The sequence below is a fragment of the Alosa alosa genome, chromosome 3 (assembly GCF_017589495.1).
Source record: "Alosa alosa isolate M-15738 ecotype Scorff River chromosome 3, AALO_Geno_1.1, whole genome shotgun sequence".
Lineage (NCBI taxonomy): Eukaryota > Metazoa > Chordata > Actinopteri > Clupeiformes > Clupeidae > Alosa > Alosa alosa.
The window spans coordinates 131,343-148,706 of NC_063191.1; the positions used below are offsets into that span (position 1 = coordinate 131,343).

Sequence of the window (17,364 nt, forward strand, 5' to 3'; positions counted from 1 at the left end):
TTTACACCAGCATAGGCATGTTCACTAGCATAGGCATTTACTCTAGCATAGGCATTTACACCAGCATAGGCATTCACACTAGCATAGGCATTCACACTAGCATAGGCATTTACACTAGCATAGGCATTCACACTAGCATAGGCATTCACTCTAGCATAGGCATTTACACCAGCATAGGCATTCACACTAGCATAGGCATTTACTCTAGCATAGGCATTCACACTAGCATAGGCATTTCCTCTAGCATAGGCATTCACACTAGCATAGGCATTTACTCTAGCATAGGCATTTACTCTAGCATAGGCATTTACTCTAGCATAGGCATTTACACTTGCATAGGCATTCACACTAGCATAGGCATGTTCACTAGCATAGGCATTCACACTAGCATAGGCATTTACTCTAGCATAGGCATTCACACTAGCATAGGCATGTTCACTAGCATAGGCATTCACACCAGCATAGGCATTCACACTAGCATAGGCATGTTCACTAGCATAGGCATTCACTCTAGCATAGGCATTCACTCTAGCATAGGCATTCACTCTAGCATAGGCATTCACTCTAGCATAGGCATGTTCACTAGCATAGGCATTCACACTAGCATAGGCATTCACTCTAGCATAGGCATGTTCACTAGCATAGGCATTTACTCTAGCATAGGCATGTTCACCAGCATAGGCATTTACTCTAGCATAGGCATGTTCACCAGCATAGGCATTTACACCAGCATAGGCATTTACACCAGCATAGGCATGTTCACTAGCATAGGCATTTACACTAGCATAGGCATTTACTCTAGCATAGTAACAACAACAACAACAACTACACGCTACATTGATATATATATTGTTATTTTGCTACATTTTATCTTAGGAAAAATTTTAACTAGGGAAAATAATGTTTAAGTCAAGCCTGATGCCTATAGTCTTTTCCCCTTGGTGAGGTAAACACACACACACACTGCTGAGACTACTACAACTCCCCAACTCCATACAACACACACCAGACACACTCCTGAGACTACAACTCCAACTCCTCTCAACCATGTTAAAGTGCTCTACACTCCTCTTACTTTAGGCTGCAGACAGTTAAAAAATTCATATCAACCGACCGAAAGCGAAGCCCCGATTGCTACTCAATTCACATCCGATAAAGTAGACACACACACACACACACACACAACAATGCACTGGTTCCAATAAAGTACACACACGCACACAAACACACACACACACACACTGCACTGGTTCCGATAAAGTACCCACACACATACACACACTGCACTGGTTCGGATAAAGTAGACACACAAACCTCAATATAAAAACCCAGCGGCCCGAAAGATGTATGTGTGCGTGTGCGTGTTTGTGTTTGTGTGTGTGCGTGCGTGTGTGGAAAGTTGTAATGCTACTTTCACAGTGTGCGTTTGTGCAGCTTATTACCTTTCTTGCGTTTTGGGGGCGTGTCCTCTGCCTCCTCCCCTCGACGCTGCTTCTTCTTCCTCTTCCTCCTGGAGCGGAACTCATCGTCATCCTCATCTGTGGACACAGCCTCTGGACCCTCATCCTGTGGGAACACACCTGCACACACACCAGAGTGTGAGTGTGTGTGTGGAACACAGGAGAGATAGTGTGAGTGTGTGTGTGTGTGGGACGCAGGAGAGATAGTGTGAGTGTGTGTGTGTGTGTGAGTGAGTGCGTGTGTGTGTGTGTGTGTGTGTGTGTGGAACACAGGAGAGAGTGTGAGTGTGAGTGTGTGTGTGTGTGTGGAACACAGGAGAGTGAGTGTGAGAGTGTGTGTGTGTGTGTGTGTGGGGAACACAGGAGAGAGAGAGAGAGTGAGAGAGTGTGTGTAGAACACAGGGGAGAGAGAGAGAGAGAGAGAGAGAGAGAGAGAGAGAGAGAGAGAGAGAGAGAGAGAGAGAGAGAGTGTATATACAGAAGAGAGAGTGTGAGAACACAGGGGAGAGGGGAGAGAGAGAGAGAGAACACAGGGGAGAACACAGGGGGAGAGAGAGAGAGAGAGGGGAGAGAGAGAGAGAGAGAGTAGAACACAGGAGAGTGTGTAGAACAGAGTGTGTAGAACACAGGGAGAGAGAGAGAGAGAGAGAGTGTGTAGAACACAGGGAGAGAGAGAGAGAGAGAGAGAGAGAGAGAGAGTGTGTAGAACACAGGAGAGAGAGAGAGAGAGAGAGAGAGAGAGAGAGAGAGAGAGAGTGTGTAGAACACAGGGGAGAGAGAGAGAGTGTGTAAGTGTGTGTGAGTGTGTGTGAGTGTGTGTGTATGCGTGTGTGTGAGTGTGAGTGTGGAACACAGGAGAGAGAGAGAGTGAGTGTGGGAGTCTGAGTCACTACTGTGTGTGAGTGTGAGTGTGTGTATGAGGCGTGTGTGAGTGTGTATGAGATGTGTGTGTGTGAGTGCACGTTGGATGAGGAGGAAACCTTACCTTCACTCAGGTCACGGAATCTGCAAAAAAAAACACAAGTTAAGTACAGGGTTTGTGTGTGTGTGCGTGCGCGCGCGCGCGTGTGTGTGTGTGTGTGTGTGTGTGTGTTAGGGGTGTAACGGTTCATGTATTTGTATTGAACCCAAACGGTACGGGCGTCACGGTTTGGTGCATGAATTTACACGGAGAATACACGGTATAAAAATACATAAAACTTGTGTGCGGATTAATTAATGTAATGCGGAACTACTGTTAGATACGCGAGTTCATTAGGCACACCTAATCTGTAGTCCGGCTTTAGCTCAGTGTAGCTCTCATTGGCGCATAGGTAGCCGAGGTCCGCCTATGTACGTTACAGGTTTTTGTCAGGTCGACGGTCGAGTGAGTCAGTCAGAGACAGCAGCAGCACTAAGGACGGGTATGACGAGTGAGTCAGTCAGAGACAGCAGCAGCACTAAGGACGGGTATGATGAGTGAGTCAGTCAGCAGCAGCACTAAGGACGGGTATGATGAGTGAGTCAGCAGCAGCACTAAGGACGGGTATGATGAGTGAGTCAGCAGCAGCAGCACTAAGGACGGGTATGATGAGTGGTGGTGGCCCACAAGAGAGGTCTCTTTAAGATCCCAGTCAGTTACAGTAGTACAGGCGAGAGAGTGGTGGATAAGACTGAAGTTTCAGTTGTTGTTGGGTGTGTGGTAGAATTCTCGCCTGCCACGCGGAGGTCCGGGTTCGATTCCCGGTAGCCGTGGCCCACTGGTTAGCACTCCGGACCTGTAACCGGAGGGTTGCCGGTTCGAAACCCGACCAGTAGGCACGGCTGAAGTGCCCTTGAGCAAGGCACCTGACCCCTCACTGCTCCCCGAGCGCCGCTGTTGTTGCAGGCAGCTCACTGTGCCGGGATTAGTGTGTGCTTCACCTCACTGTGTGTTCACTGTGTGCTGAGTGTGTTTCACTAATTCATGGATTGGGATAAATGCAGAGACCAAATTTCCCTCACGGGATCAAAAGAGTATATATACTTATAAGTGAGTGAGTGAGTGAGTGAGTGAGTGTGTGTGTGTGTGTGTGTGTGTGTGTACACTCACGTCTTGACCAGCTTGTAGAGTTTGGTTCTGTTGTGAGTGGCCGTGTTGGTTTTGCTGGCCAGCTGGAAGAGTCTGTCGGCCACGGCGCCGAAGTTGAACTACAGACAAGAGAGGAGGATTGAGTAAGTGCAAACACACATACACACACACCAGACAAGAGAGGATTGAGTAAGTGCAAACACACACACACACACACACCAGACAAGAGAGGAGGATTGAGTAAGTGCACACGCACACATGCGCACACACACACACACACACACTACTTCTATACATTTTACCGCTTATTATACGGCTACTTCCCAAAACAAAAAAATTAAACTCCACGATATGTCTCTTTACATTTATTTGTTACCGTTTCGTTATGGCTTTTGCTGAGAAACAAATAGTTCACACACACACACACTTACTGTATGCCAGATCATTTTTCAGTGATCGGATTTAAAAATTGATTTAAAAAAAAAAAAAACCTTGATTTTCGATTTAAATCGATTTTTTGCCAGCCCTAGGGAGGAGTAGGCATAAAAGAGCACTGTTGGCACAAACGTGCGCGCGCTAGGGCTGCGCGATATTAGAAAAACATGCGATAACATTACTGAGTACTGCGATAACGATATAACTTGCGATATTTAAATATGTAATGTTTTCCTCCATTCTACTTGATGCTAGCATAGACTGATGCATACTTAAAAAAAAAAAGAATTGGATTGATTCCATTCCAACATTATTTTATTAGGAAAAAATGTGGCTAAGAAGCAATGCCGCCATAAATCATCTTAGCCTTTGAAAGATTTCCTGCTATGGTCAACAAAATTAAGTTGAAATAAATAAAAACATGAAAACTACTTAAAACATTCAAAAATTATTTAAAATAAATGTAAACATAATTATTTAACTGCATGCCAACTTAAAATGGTAACTTTTTTCTGACCACTAATTTGTTGAGTCAAGAACGTGTTGCAGAATGGGGTCTGGTGGCTTACATGACGACAGGAAAAACAACAGAACATAACAATAATAAAACAATAATGGGGAGTTCTTGGCCAAAAAGGCACAAGGAATAAAGTGCAACAATGTAGTTAAACTAAAATACACATGGTCAAGAACAAACACTGTGTGATGACCATCATTGGCATCATCAAGGCAATGCAGTGCAACGTTAAAGTGTGTGTGTGTGTGTGCGTGTGTGTGTACACATGTGTGAGGATGCTTTATGGCAAGTTTTTGGCTAAGAAAACAAGCATGTTTACTTTGCTAGGTTTTAAGCATGTGCGTTGGCATGTCACAACATTCCCTGATGTACTAAAAAGTCTCTCTGAAGGTGAACTACTTGCAGGTATACAGAGATACTTTCTAGCTAGTTTACTGAGCTGTGGGAAGTGAACCCCGTGGAGTCTCCACCAGGCCAGAGGGTCTGCCTCACTATCTATGGTAGGCGACAGCAAGTAGCTGTTCAGTTCAGCTTCTACAGCTCGTTCCAATTGCACAGAAGGTGAAACAGGGATTGGGGCCGTCTTGAAGAAACTGCCCAGTGATTTTCTTGCTTTCTTCAAAGTGGTGCTAGGTGGATCCACACTCTGGGCCCCACTGTCAGCAGGACGTCTCTCCTACAACAGAGAAAAGAACACAGAGTGAAAAAAAAATATGTCATGGTTTAAGATCATGCAATATGTGTATGTGAAATGACCATTATAACCTAATCACCTTCCATGCGGTTGCTTCCATTTCTGACATCACTCTGGTCTCAATGTCTGCAACCTTGTCACTGTTAATGTAGCTTGCTTTGAATCTGGGGTCCACGAAGCATGCCATGTCCAGAAGTTCTTGGGTTGCAGAGTAATCATATTTACAGCTCATGTAGTTTAGAATTTTCATCTTAATGGATTTTGTGAAGTCAGAGTCGTCTTCCTTCTCTGCAAGAACTGATGTCTTCATCAGATGAAGAACTGGTTTCACATATGAAACACTTACGTAACTCTCACCTGAGAGTGCATCAGTAAATTCTTGCAGAGGCTGTAATGCCTGGTTTACAGACTCAAGCACATCCAGGTCCTGCCAGGTAGGTACCAAATGCCCTGATTTTCTGTCTTCTGACAGGACATCAGATAAAGCCCGGTGCTGCTCAAGGACTCTCTCTATCATTTTTTGCCTGGATCCCCACCTTGTTTGGCATTCTGTAACGAGTGAGTGTTCTGGGAGGTTATGCTCCTGCTGTGCCTTTTTTAGCGCCATTTTCTCTTTCCAGCTATGGGAGAAATGTCCCACCAACTTCCTGCAAAGTCCAGTTGCTCGAGAAATGCGGCCATCATGTTTAAGAGCATTTTCTAAGGGGCAGGCAGAAGATTAAATATAAGACAGGCATGTATGATTTCAAACATACAACAGCCTAACAATACCAGCAGTAGGACAACAACATTCCAGACAACGAAAAATCACCTAATTTGTGTATACCAGAATTAAAATAAATAACTTGCATAAAAAGCAACATGCTATACAATACAGTTATTTCTTATTAAGAAGTAATGAAATCTTTACTTTCTATCTTGTCAATGAATAATTAGACCTCGTCATAAAACAATAATAGTAGGCTATAGTACAGAGTAAGGTACAGTGACAAGCAGATCAGTTTAGGCTAGGCCACTTACCGATGGCAAGGTGCAGCCTGTGGCCAAAACACTGAAGTCTGACCCAGCTGTTCAATTGAGTTGCCTTCACGACGTTGGCGCCGGTATCCGTGGTTATGCACACTTGCTGGTCTTCCTGTAAATTCCAACTGGCCAATACTTCACGTAATCCAAACGCTATATTTTCACCAGTGTGCGATTCGGGGAAGTATACAGTCTCTAGACACCGTGTTTTCAATTCAAAATCTTCAGTGAGGAAATGCACGGTGAAATTCATGTAGGGCTGTGTTGTACGACTTGACCAAAGGTCTGTTGTACTTGCATAGTAGTCAGCTCCACCAAGTTCGAGGTTAACTGTTTTCCGACATGCGTCATACATTTGGGGAATGGCGACATGAGAAAAATAGTTCCGTGATGGAATTTGATACCTTCGGTCAAGTTGCTCAATCATCTCCACAAAGCTCTGTTTACGGTATTCATAGACATCATGTCTTTAGCCAAAAACCGTGCGATGGCCGCCGTTATACCTTTGTAGCGCTTTGATGATTTCACATAAGGAGTTACACTCTCAAAACTCTGCTAAATTGAAGTCACTTTAATGTTACTGCTAGACGCCGCTGGACTTGGCATAACATTAGCGGCTTTTCTGCTTAAGCTAGCTTTTTGGACCTATTCATACTGATCTTTATGATTGTGTTGCAGGTGGCTGTGGAGATTGGTTGTGTTGCCTCGGCAAGTTGCAACCACTGCTTGCAAAGTCTTGCAAAGTACCCGTGTTTGTAACGAGTCATCCTTCCTAAAACCAAAATATTTTCATATAAAAGACGTGCTTTTTCTTTTAGCCACCAATTCCTCTTCACCCAAGTGTACGCTCGACTCACTACCTTCAGCCATCACGACTTCTAGCTCCCGCCTCAACACCTAAAACACCACACACCTAAACTGGTAGGGGGCAGGCTTCGGCAGCAAGACAGATTGGTAAAATAATGTTCAGACGTTCAGAATGTGAATACAAGGCACAGAAAATGTAGAACTAGCCATAATTATCGAAAATTAACTAATCTTTGCGATATGTCCATCGCAATTGTTGATATCGTGATAACGATACATTTTAATATATCGTGCAGCCCTAGCGCGCGCACGCACACAACCACACCAGCAACACACACACACACACACACCTGCAACACAGGTCCAACGTCTTCATCATCTGCCAGGTCGAGGTCATCATCCAGCAACTTATCATCCTCCTCTTCATCTTCATCAAGCTTTTCCTTCTTTGAGGCTTTGAGGCCTAAACACACACACACACAAGTTAGGCTACCGTGTTGTTTAGCAAGTTTAGCATGTTTTACAGTATATGGGAACTGCTACACTGTTGTTTAGCAAGTTAGGCTACATGTTTTATATGGGAACTGCTACAGTGTCGTTTAGCAAGTTAGGCTACATGTTTTACAGTATATGGGAACTGCTACACTGTCGTTTAGCAAGTTAGGCTACATGTTTTATATGGGAACTGCTACAGTGTCGTTTAGCAAATTAGGCTACATGTTTTACAGTATATGGGAACTGCTACACTGATGTTTAGCAAGTTAAGCTACATGTTTTATATGGGAACTGCTACAGTGTCGTTTAGCAAGTTAGGCTACATGTTTTATATGGGAATTGCTACCGTGTCGTTTAGCAAGTTAGGCTACATGTTTTACAGTATATGGGAACTGCTACAGTGTCGTTTAGCAAGTTAGGGTTATGGTTAGCAAGTTAGGGTTATGGTTAGGGTAAGGAAGATGTTTGTTTAACCCTTAGAACCCTAAGCTGTTTTTAGGGCATTTTCACTACCTTTATTCATAAGGATTTATTCTGGTCATTGTAAGTGCCACACACACATATTATATATTGTTTTTTTAAGCAGAGTCTAGGCTATCCAGATCTGCCATCATTTCATGTATTAGTACTAGCATTTATTAGAATATAAAAAGTGTATTATAAAAATTCTTATATTTTGACATGTATCTCACCACATCAAGCTCATAGCTCTACATGCATTTCATGTGTGTGTAGGGCAGACTGTCCTGAATTGGGCAATATAATTGCCATGTTGGAGGGATACTCTGGGGCTGAGCAATTTACAGAAATGTGTGGTGTGTGATTTACGGAAATAAATGCCATTTTTTATTTAGTGATGAAAAATGACCTTTCTGCGCTCCATATCTGTGACACGAACTGATCTGACCTGACTTGACCCGAGTTTGCGTTAGCCAGTGCGTGCCTAGGTGTATGCACTCATAATGATTATCAACTTTTTACTGCATTGCCATGAACAACGTAAAGGCAAAAAAGGTGTTTCTTTGTTGAACAAATTGGGATGCAATGTGAGCCTCGAATTGGATGCCATGCAGGAATTTGCTAGGATCTCAAAACCGAATTATGAACATGGTTTGCCATAGAGAAACACACGATAGCGTTGGATTATAAACATGGCACACAAACAGACAAAAATGAGGGGTAAGTCCAGCTATATGAAGTTATTATTTTGCTGTCACTTCGTCTGTTTCATATCCCAGAAGGATGTACTTGGTATCAAATGATAGATCTGAGTGTCCTCTTTCATCTGACATGCGTGGCATATCTATCTGATCACGGGTCCGCGAGTAATTCAAACGAGAGTAATGGGTGTGCAGCGGTTGGTTTGTGTACATGACGTTATTATTTTGCAGTCACTTCGTCTGTTTTTATAAGCCAGAAAGATCGATAAACATTGTACCAATGGATAGCCCTGTGCCCCCTCTTTCATCTAATATGCTTGCCATATCGATGCGATCACGGGTTCGCGAGAGTAATGGGTGAGCAGGTGAACGCAGAGACGTATAGACTGTAAATATGATGCTATTTGATTTAATTTCATGATTTTTTTTTAATTTTCATACTTGATCGTACAGACAAGTCTGTAGTCTCGTTGGAAAGCCCCACTTCTGCTCTGTCATGCAATAAAGGTTTCCTCTCGCTGCGATGAACAGTTACGGAGCAATGTAACAGAGAAGAAAGAGTGTGTTTTTTGACGCACTTTGCGTCAATCGGGTTCTAAGGGTTAATTTAAGGCCATTTCCGCAACTAAGGCTATTTAATGGCCAGAGCATTGTGTGTTATAGAAACTTAAATGTTTTTTAAAATCTATGCTAGTAAGATATTCTAAAACCTTCCAAGGTGGGACCTTACTAAAAACATCTTTTGGTTTTCAAGGGACCCGACTGGTCGGGTCGGGTTCGGACAAATATTTAGAAATTATAGTCGGTTTCGGTTCGGGTTCAGACACATGGGGGCGATATGCATTGGAAGCTTTACATTTAAAATAGCTTATTATGTTGGGTAACCAACTGGTCTGCTTTACATGATGCAAACGTTTGTTTTTTGAGAATAAAGTAAAATATAAAAAAGACCTAACAGCTTTCTTCCTGTGTGCAAGATTTGTTTATGTAGCCGTGACAACGCATACATTTCAGGCTGCACGTCTTGGGAGACTTTAAAAAAAAAGTTGTTAGCCTATCAGGAGATTTTAAGACAAAAGAAAACTAAGCGAATTATGTCTAGGCCTACTCATAGACAGCAAAAATGTGAAGGTAATCCTATTTGCGTTGCATACTGTGGTAAAGACATAGGCTACCGGTAGGCTATAAGGTCGTCTCGTTCAACTGGATGAGGATTTCCTCGAGTTGCCCCAATTAACGTGTGTGACTGGTGTTCTCACCGGAGATGTGTGTACGTGTGTGTGTGTACATGTGTGTACGTGTGTGACTGGTGTTCTCACCAGAGATGTGTGTACGTGTGTGTGTGGTGTTCTCACCAGAGATGTGTGTACGTGTGTGACTGGTGTTCTCACCAGAGATGTGTGTACATGTGTGTGTGTACATGTGTGTACGTGTGTGACTGGTGTTCTCACCAGAGATGTGTGTACGTGTGTGTGTGTACATGTGTGTACGTGTGTGTGTGGTGTTCTCACCGGAGATGTGAGTACATGTGTGTGTGTCCGTGTGTGCGTGTGGTGTTCTCACTGGAAGTTTTCTTGTCCTTGGGGGTTTTGACTTTGCTGTTGCTAGGGGCGGAGCTCTGTGGTGACTCCTCCCCCTCAGAGGCCTGTCCAGAGTCTGGCTCCTCCCCTTGCTGAGTCTTAAGCTCCTTGAGCAGGTCGACAACAGCGAACGGAGCCTGCTCCACAATCTGCCCGAACACACTGCTGCAGATAGCCTGGAGCAGCACACGACTGCACACACGCACACACACACGAACGCACGCGCACACACACACACGCGGACGCACACACACGTACATACACCAACGTGCACACACACACACACACACGTACGTACACCAACGCACGCATGCACACACACATACACACGTACGCACACACACACACACACACACACAACAGATTAATGACTCTTAAAGGATATTAAAGAGATATGTATATATATCAGCAACCGGCAGAGTTGAAATCCAATGTCGTACATCTGTAACACACACACACACACTCACTCTCTCCCTCAGACTGACAAACACACGCACACACACAGACGCGTAAACACACACAAACAGACACACACACACACAGGACTTACTCTTTGGTTTTGGCTGCTGTTCGGCAGAATGGCTCAATGAAAGACAGATTCTGATCTGCTGTCAGCTGAAACATATAGAAGAATAATCATCTCTCTCACACGCACACACACACAGTCAGGTACATTTAACACACACACACAGTCAGACAGGTAGATAGACGCACACACACACACACACACACCTGTTCAGCTCCAACATGGCCCAGAACACACACACACACACCTGTTCAGCTCCTACGAGGCCCAGCTCTGTCAGGTAGAGGTCCAGAACATGCAGGAGAAGTCCAGAAGGGGCGGAGCCATCGAGCAGCTGGGCGGAGATCAACTGAAGAACACGACCACACAGACTAGAGAGAGAGAGAGAAAGAAAGAGAGAAACAGTGAGAGAGAGAAACAGAGTGAGAGAGTGAGAGTGAGAGAGAGAGAGAGAGAGAGAGAGAGAGAGAGAGAGAGAGAAACAGTCTTATTTTTACATATAGTTTTTCTATCTGCAGTTTAGTGTGTGTGCCGTCCTACTCTTCACCCAATCAATTCCTTTCACGTGTGTGTGTGTGATTATATATATATATATATATATATATATATATACATATACACACATACACACACACCAGGCATACACCTGGCAAAACCAGGCTCAAGTCGCGAAAAAACGACTTTGAAGTTGTTTTTTTCAAAATTAGTTATTTTCGTTTTTTTGCAGAATGTGCAAGTTTAAGTCCTAAAGAAGCAATTCCATGTTTCAGATAACAGCATTGGTTGCTTTAAAAGTGTATATTTTGTCTTTGAAAATGGTTAAGTTTCAGGAAGTAAACCAGCATTTGAATTGGGCGTGACTATTAGTGCTCTTTTGTTTTGTCGGCCAATCAGCTGTATGCCAGAAGTAACCTCATGGCTACTTACTGAACCAGCATGCTGTTTGTTTACAATTGGAATGGAGATGGACAAAGCACAGCGGATTGCAGATTACCTGAATCTGATGATGAAGGCGACTTCATTACATTGGAGAACATCCCTAATCTAGAGCTGACCTTAGCCGAAGATAATTACAACGGGGAAGAATCTCTCGTAGATCGTAAGATATAAGATGCTATTTCCACAGTTACATTTGACGGAGATAAAGTTTGTGTGTTAGAAACTTTATCCATTGCTACTAGCTAACGTAGGCCTACTGTTGTTAGCTATTGGCACCATAGGCTACTAGCCAAAACCCATTACAGATAGGCAATTAATTTGAATAATGCGAGAATGTCTTGTTTTGACTGATGTGAGGGTGCCTTGCATCGTGTGTGCATTCAAATTAACAGGGTTTGCAAACGTGATCTCATGTTTGTTAAGTTTGCGTTTTAGACTATTTTATCCATTGCTAAACCTGCTAAATCCATTGCCAACCTGGTGCCTTGCACTGGGTGTTCATTCAAAATAACATGGTTTGCAAACGTGATCTCATGTTTGTTTTAGACTACTTTATCCATTGCTACTAGCTGGTTCTGTAACTAGGGGTGTCTCATGTAAAGAGGGGATCTAGAGGGGATCTCTCATGTAAAAGACGATACGATTCGCATCTAGATACATGGGAACGATTCGATACAAGAAAAGATACATGTTTATAAAAAACGATTCAGTATGATTCGATGCGATTCGATGCAGTTCAAGAATGGAAAGCATTCTGAAAGATTTTTTATAATTTGCTCAAGGTGCACATTCATTTTATATTATCAATCATCATGGTCATGGTTGTCAATTAGGCAATAAAATGTGTGAATATGATTATCTAAACTGAGGTTTGTTTCATATACTATATTGAAATGAAAAAAGAATAGTCTACATTTCAGTCAAGCACAGCAGCCAAATACAACATAAAAATACATTTTTATAGACTTTACAGATTTTATAGAGTTATATCTGATTGTTTTCATGGAGCTGTAGCCTTGTTGAGGTAAGACAACACCGAAATAAAATAAAACAGTGCTTAAGACACTCTTGGCATTTTCTCATATAGGCCTAGCCTACCCTACAAGAATAAAATAGGCCTACAAATCAAGGAACTCTCTGGGCTTATTTTGTTCCAACAGTAGACCTAATGCAGAAACCTAAAATGCCACAAGTCTGAGTGAATATGAACAAAATCATTGGCTAATAATTTATGCATCGTTTTAGCAGCAAGGGCCAAATTATTATTTAACATTAAGGAAATCCCTTCATCAAAGGTAAGGCTACTCTACAAACTATCGTTGCTGTTTAGGAATGCTATAAGTGCTTAATTTCGCGCTGGATTTCGAAAAACAAAAGCCGACCGAGTGCAAGTTGTCACATGGTTAAGTTGCAATAGATGTATGGGTAATGAGGTCATTTGACAACTTTGGGCAATGAATGTAACCAAAAACGAACTGTATTACCCACAATTCCGTGCCACGTATAGTTTCAAAACCGGAAGTGGGATGAACGCGCTGCTTGGAACGTAAATGAGTCTGAGCGAGCAGAAAAGGTTGTGCACCGATTCATAACAAGTAAATCGATATAACGACCGGTTCATTTCAGTTTTTTTCCGATACGGGGCTTCACGTATCAATGTAGCCGTATCTTACACGTTAAAAACGGATACCGATACGTATCGGTTAATCTTTACACCCCTATCTGTAACCCATTACAGATAGTTTCGATGGGTCATTAGCTCTGCAGGCTCAGATCAGTGACCGTGACAGGGGGGACAGGGGGGAGATGTGTATTCTTTAAAATGGCTACAACTTATTCAAATATTATCAGATCTCCATGAATGAGACATCATTGGATAGCTTTGAAACTACACTTCTACAGAATCCATGAATAACTCAAAATGTCTCTGGGGAGACATGTGCCTGGTTTTGCCATGCCTGGTCACATATGTGTGTGTGTGTGTGCGCCTCACCTCTCTTCCCAATCATTTCTCTTCAGCGTCTCAAACACCTGCCTGAAGACAAATCTCACCAGCTGCAGGGGGGGAATAGCCAACAGATTAATCAACCATGATGCAGCCCTAAGTGTGTGTGTGTGTGTGTGTGTGTGCTCCCTCTGACCTGAAAGAACTTGTCCATGCGAAGCCTGTCTATGCCATTCCATTCCCTTTTCACAGTCTGCAGAAACGTCTCCACATACAACAGCTCTGTACAAAAACACCACAACAACACCATCAACAACAACAACAACACCATCAACAACAACACCATCAACAACAGCTCTGTACAAAAACACCATCAACAACAACAAAATCAACAACAACACCATCAACAACAGCTCTGTACAAAAACACCATCAACAACAGCTCTGTACATATCCATACAGCCAATACAGCTCTGAACAACATCACATAACAAATACATGTGTTGGGAAATAAAATATATATTTTACACCATCTCTCTCTCTTTCTCAGTCAGTCAGTCAGTCACACACTCACACACACAATTACTCTCTCTCTCTCTCTCTCACACACACACACACACACACACACACACACACACACACACACACACACACACACACACACACACACACACACAGAGAGAGCAGAGGACAGATACTCACGCGTGTTGGTGTTCTGGAAACTGTGCAACAGGCCAGAAATCTGCTCGGATAACTCCTCCTGCAACCATGGAAACAAGTCAACAAACAAACTAACTAAACAAAAACAAGAGACTCAACAAACAAACCAACACAATAAACACAAATAAGAGGTAACACACAGTGTTCTCTAAGTCTTGCTGCTCGGTTTCTAGGCTAGAACATTTCTGTCACATACAGCACAAATAAGAGGTAACACACAGTATTCTGTAAGTCTTGTTGCGCGGTTTTTTAGGCTAGAACATTTCTGTCACATACAGCAGACATCTCCTCACGGTCCTCTGAACATGCTCCGCTAGCTGCCTGTCCTCTGAATATACTGTGAAAAAATGCAGCCCAGGCTCCAACACTGCAACAAAAACAGCCTGGACCATGAAACAAAACAAACTGCGCTCCAGCCAATCACCAGCAACCATGAAACATAACAAACTGCGCTCCAGCCAATCACCAGCAAGAGGAATGGCGTGTTCATGACAGTTTCAGGAAGCGGGGGATGGGGGGGGGGCAGCTCTCTGATAATACTTCAAATGCCAACAGAAGTGACTTCACCCAACCGTGCCGAACCAGTGGAAATGAAACACTAAACAACGTCCACGTTTTTCGGATGCTTTTTTCCCCCTTTTTTCGGTGAGATATGGTTTTACAATCAAACCTGAAATTAAGTGGTTTTGCTGAAAAACAAGGTAGAAATTCAGATTTTTGCCACCAGGTCGCAGCCATCTTTGATCCAGGCGACGTAAGGAGAATACCTGCAATTATTACTGCAATTATAGTGCATTCTGGTCACCTTGGAATATTACGGACCGCCCTCGTGATTATGTTTGTTTGTTTAATTTAAGGCCATTTCCGCAACTAAGGCTATTTAATGGCCAGAGCATTGCGTGTTATAGAAACTTAAATCAGGGTATCTGCACATTTTCCAAGTGCAAATTTAAAGACTTTTAAGACCTTTTCAAGACATCTAAATGGAAAAATTAAGACTATACCACGGCAAAAAAGAGACAACTTAACACTGTTTTATGCAAGAGTTTTTTTTCTACTAATTTTAACACCCACCCCATTTGGGATGTCTACAGAAGTTACCAAATATATTTTGGTGAAAGAAAATAATTGTGTGTGAATTACCTTCACAGCTATGAATGCCCAATTTTAGGGACTGGACTGCTTCTTTTGAAGCTGGCTGTACATACTTGGTTGTGCTACTGGCTGAGGCTGACTGTTCTTCACCTGTGTCTGTAGTAGCCTAGGCTACTTGCCAAAGACATGTTTACTGGACTGGATTCCCTTCAATATTTTTTTCAAAGGTAGACTAAGCTATTTAAATATTGCAATAGGCCTACTAATTTAGGCATCTATTGTCCCATAGCACAGCAAATCAAAGGTAATCCACTAATTTACATTTTGCACACCAGTTGTATTTAAACCAACCAAAGATTGACTGAAACATTGTAAACCATTGACTTGTTTTAAAAAAAATGTATGGGAAAAGTTAAACCCCCTCCTCGCATGTTCCTGCTGAAAAACTGCTGGTTTCAGCTCAATCATGCACGTATTATGAACACACTTACAGATGAGTTTTTTTTATGTAGCCAGTCGCCGACATTCAAAAAAAATATGCGGTTATATTTCACAACTTTTGCGAAGTACTGGGAAAGGCTGGCAAGCAAGCTGCAGACATATATTACAGGTATTATAACTTAGACAGATATTTACTTAGGCTGAGACGCTTCATAAGAGGGTAAATTCTGTTATCACTGTGACTTGGGGTTCGCAACAGCCACGCCCCTTTAGGAGTCTAGCGTGTTTTGAGACGCCTATTTAAGAGTCCGGAACTAGTGCCATTTCATTCCATTGGCGAACCCTCCTTAAAATTCATCTGGGTAACTAGAGAATCTTTGATCAGGCCCTATCTGGGTAACTAGAGAACCTTTGATCAGGATCAGGCCCTATCTGGGTAACTAGAGCATCTTTGATCAGGCCCTACGTTGTTTTTCCGACAGCCAGCGTTCATGTGCTTTGCCGTCGGAATGTGTGAAAACATGGACAAGACCATGGTTGGAACATCGGCATATTGAGTTAACACTGTTGCAGGCTAATACAGGATGCTAATACAGGCTAATACAGGATGCTAATACGGATGTGCTTAGGCTTCCATAAGAACATTTCAAAACAACTAAAGCATTTAAAGGAATAAACACTGATATTTATATATTTATGGTGCAAATCAATAAGCATCATATTTCCGCCTGCCACACAGTTCTCAACATGCGTATGTTTTAACCTTTGATGTCGATGTTTGACACTCACACCTGGAGCAGGAGGGCAACTATGTGCGGATGCTCTTTGTGGATTATAGCTCTGCATTCAACACCATCCTCCCTCACAAACTAGTAGTCAAACTGGGGGACCTGGTAGAGGTCTGCACTCCCCATACTACACACATCACACACATCACACACACACAGAGGTCTGCACTCCCGCGGTAGACCCACGGGTCCCGACGCAAAAGAGTGCGGCGCGGGACAACTTTTGAAAGCTCTTTGCGGGAGCGGGCGGGATAAGAGAGGTGCGTTCGCGGATGCGGGACAAACCGATGATTCACTGCACCCCGCAAATTAATATGTGCGTACAATTAAATATGGAAATGATTAAAGTAGTGTTCATAACTATAGTTCAGCTGGATGTTCTGTTAGGCAGCATTAAAAAACGGGGTTTAAGCATAACTGACGGATAGCAGGCCTATAGCATATATTGTCGTTTACGTGGGTTCAATTTGTTCCTGCTGCTCATTGTTAAAACTCAAAAAATCGAAAGCATGACAGAGGAAGAGGGCACCAGACTAGGCCTACTTCAGTTGTTAGCCTACATTCAGAACCAAGAAACTGCCATCTGGAGTCTTTCTCAGGTGTGTGTGCTCCTTTCGTGAGACAGAAAGAAAAGCTGAGTAGGCTGTCCCTCCTGCATGCGGGCTTTAGCGGGCGTGAGCGGGACATCAT

At 43.0% G+C, this 17,364-nt stretch overlaps 2 protein-coding genes across 3 annotated transcripts in view; both read right to left on the reverse strand.

The window, feature by feature from the left end:
* The window catches only part of LOC125291843 (ribosomal RNA processing protein 1 homolog B-like), a 38,071-nt gene that overhangs the window by 16,912 nt on the left and 3,795 nt on the right, over positions 1-17,364 (reverse strand). Inside the window, 10 exon segments of the mRNA XM_048238761.1 lie at positions 1,443-1,580; positions 2,446-2,465; positions 3,532-3,629; positions 7,337-7,449; positions 10,205-10,413; positions 10,772-10,836; positions 10,995-11,118; positions 13,680-13,741; positions 13,828-13,913; positions 14,333-14,390. Of these exon segments, the coding sequence (XP_048094718.1) occupies positions 1,443-1,580; positions 2,446-2,465; positions 3,532-3,629; positions 7,337-7,449; positions 10,205-10,413; positions 10,772-10,836; positions 10,995-11,118; positions 13,680-13,741; positions 13,828-13,913; positions 14,333-14,390 (973 nt within the window).
* Positions 4,377-7,245, reverse strand: LOC125291845 (E3 SUMO-protein ligase ZBED1). Of its 2 annotated transcripts, XM_048238762.1 has the most exons (3): positions 6,177-7,245; positions 5,236-5,855; positions 4,377-5,138 (listed from the first exon to the last, which is right to left on the reverse strand). In XM_048238762.1, exons 1-3 carry the CDS (start codon positions 6,604-6,606, stop codon positions 4,743-4,745), a joined length of 1,446 nt encoding a protein of 481 aa, XP_048094719.1. In that variant the 5' UTR covers positions 6,607-7,245; the 3' UTR covers positions 4,377-4,742. The 2 variants fall into 2 exon arrangements, with proteins under 2 accessions (XP_048094719.1, XP_048094720.1); XM_048238763.1 differs by lacking the exon at positions 6,177-7,245 and having other exon boundaries at positions 5,236-5,962.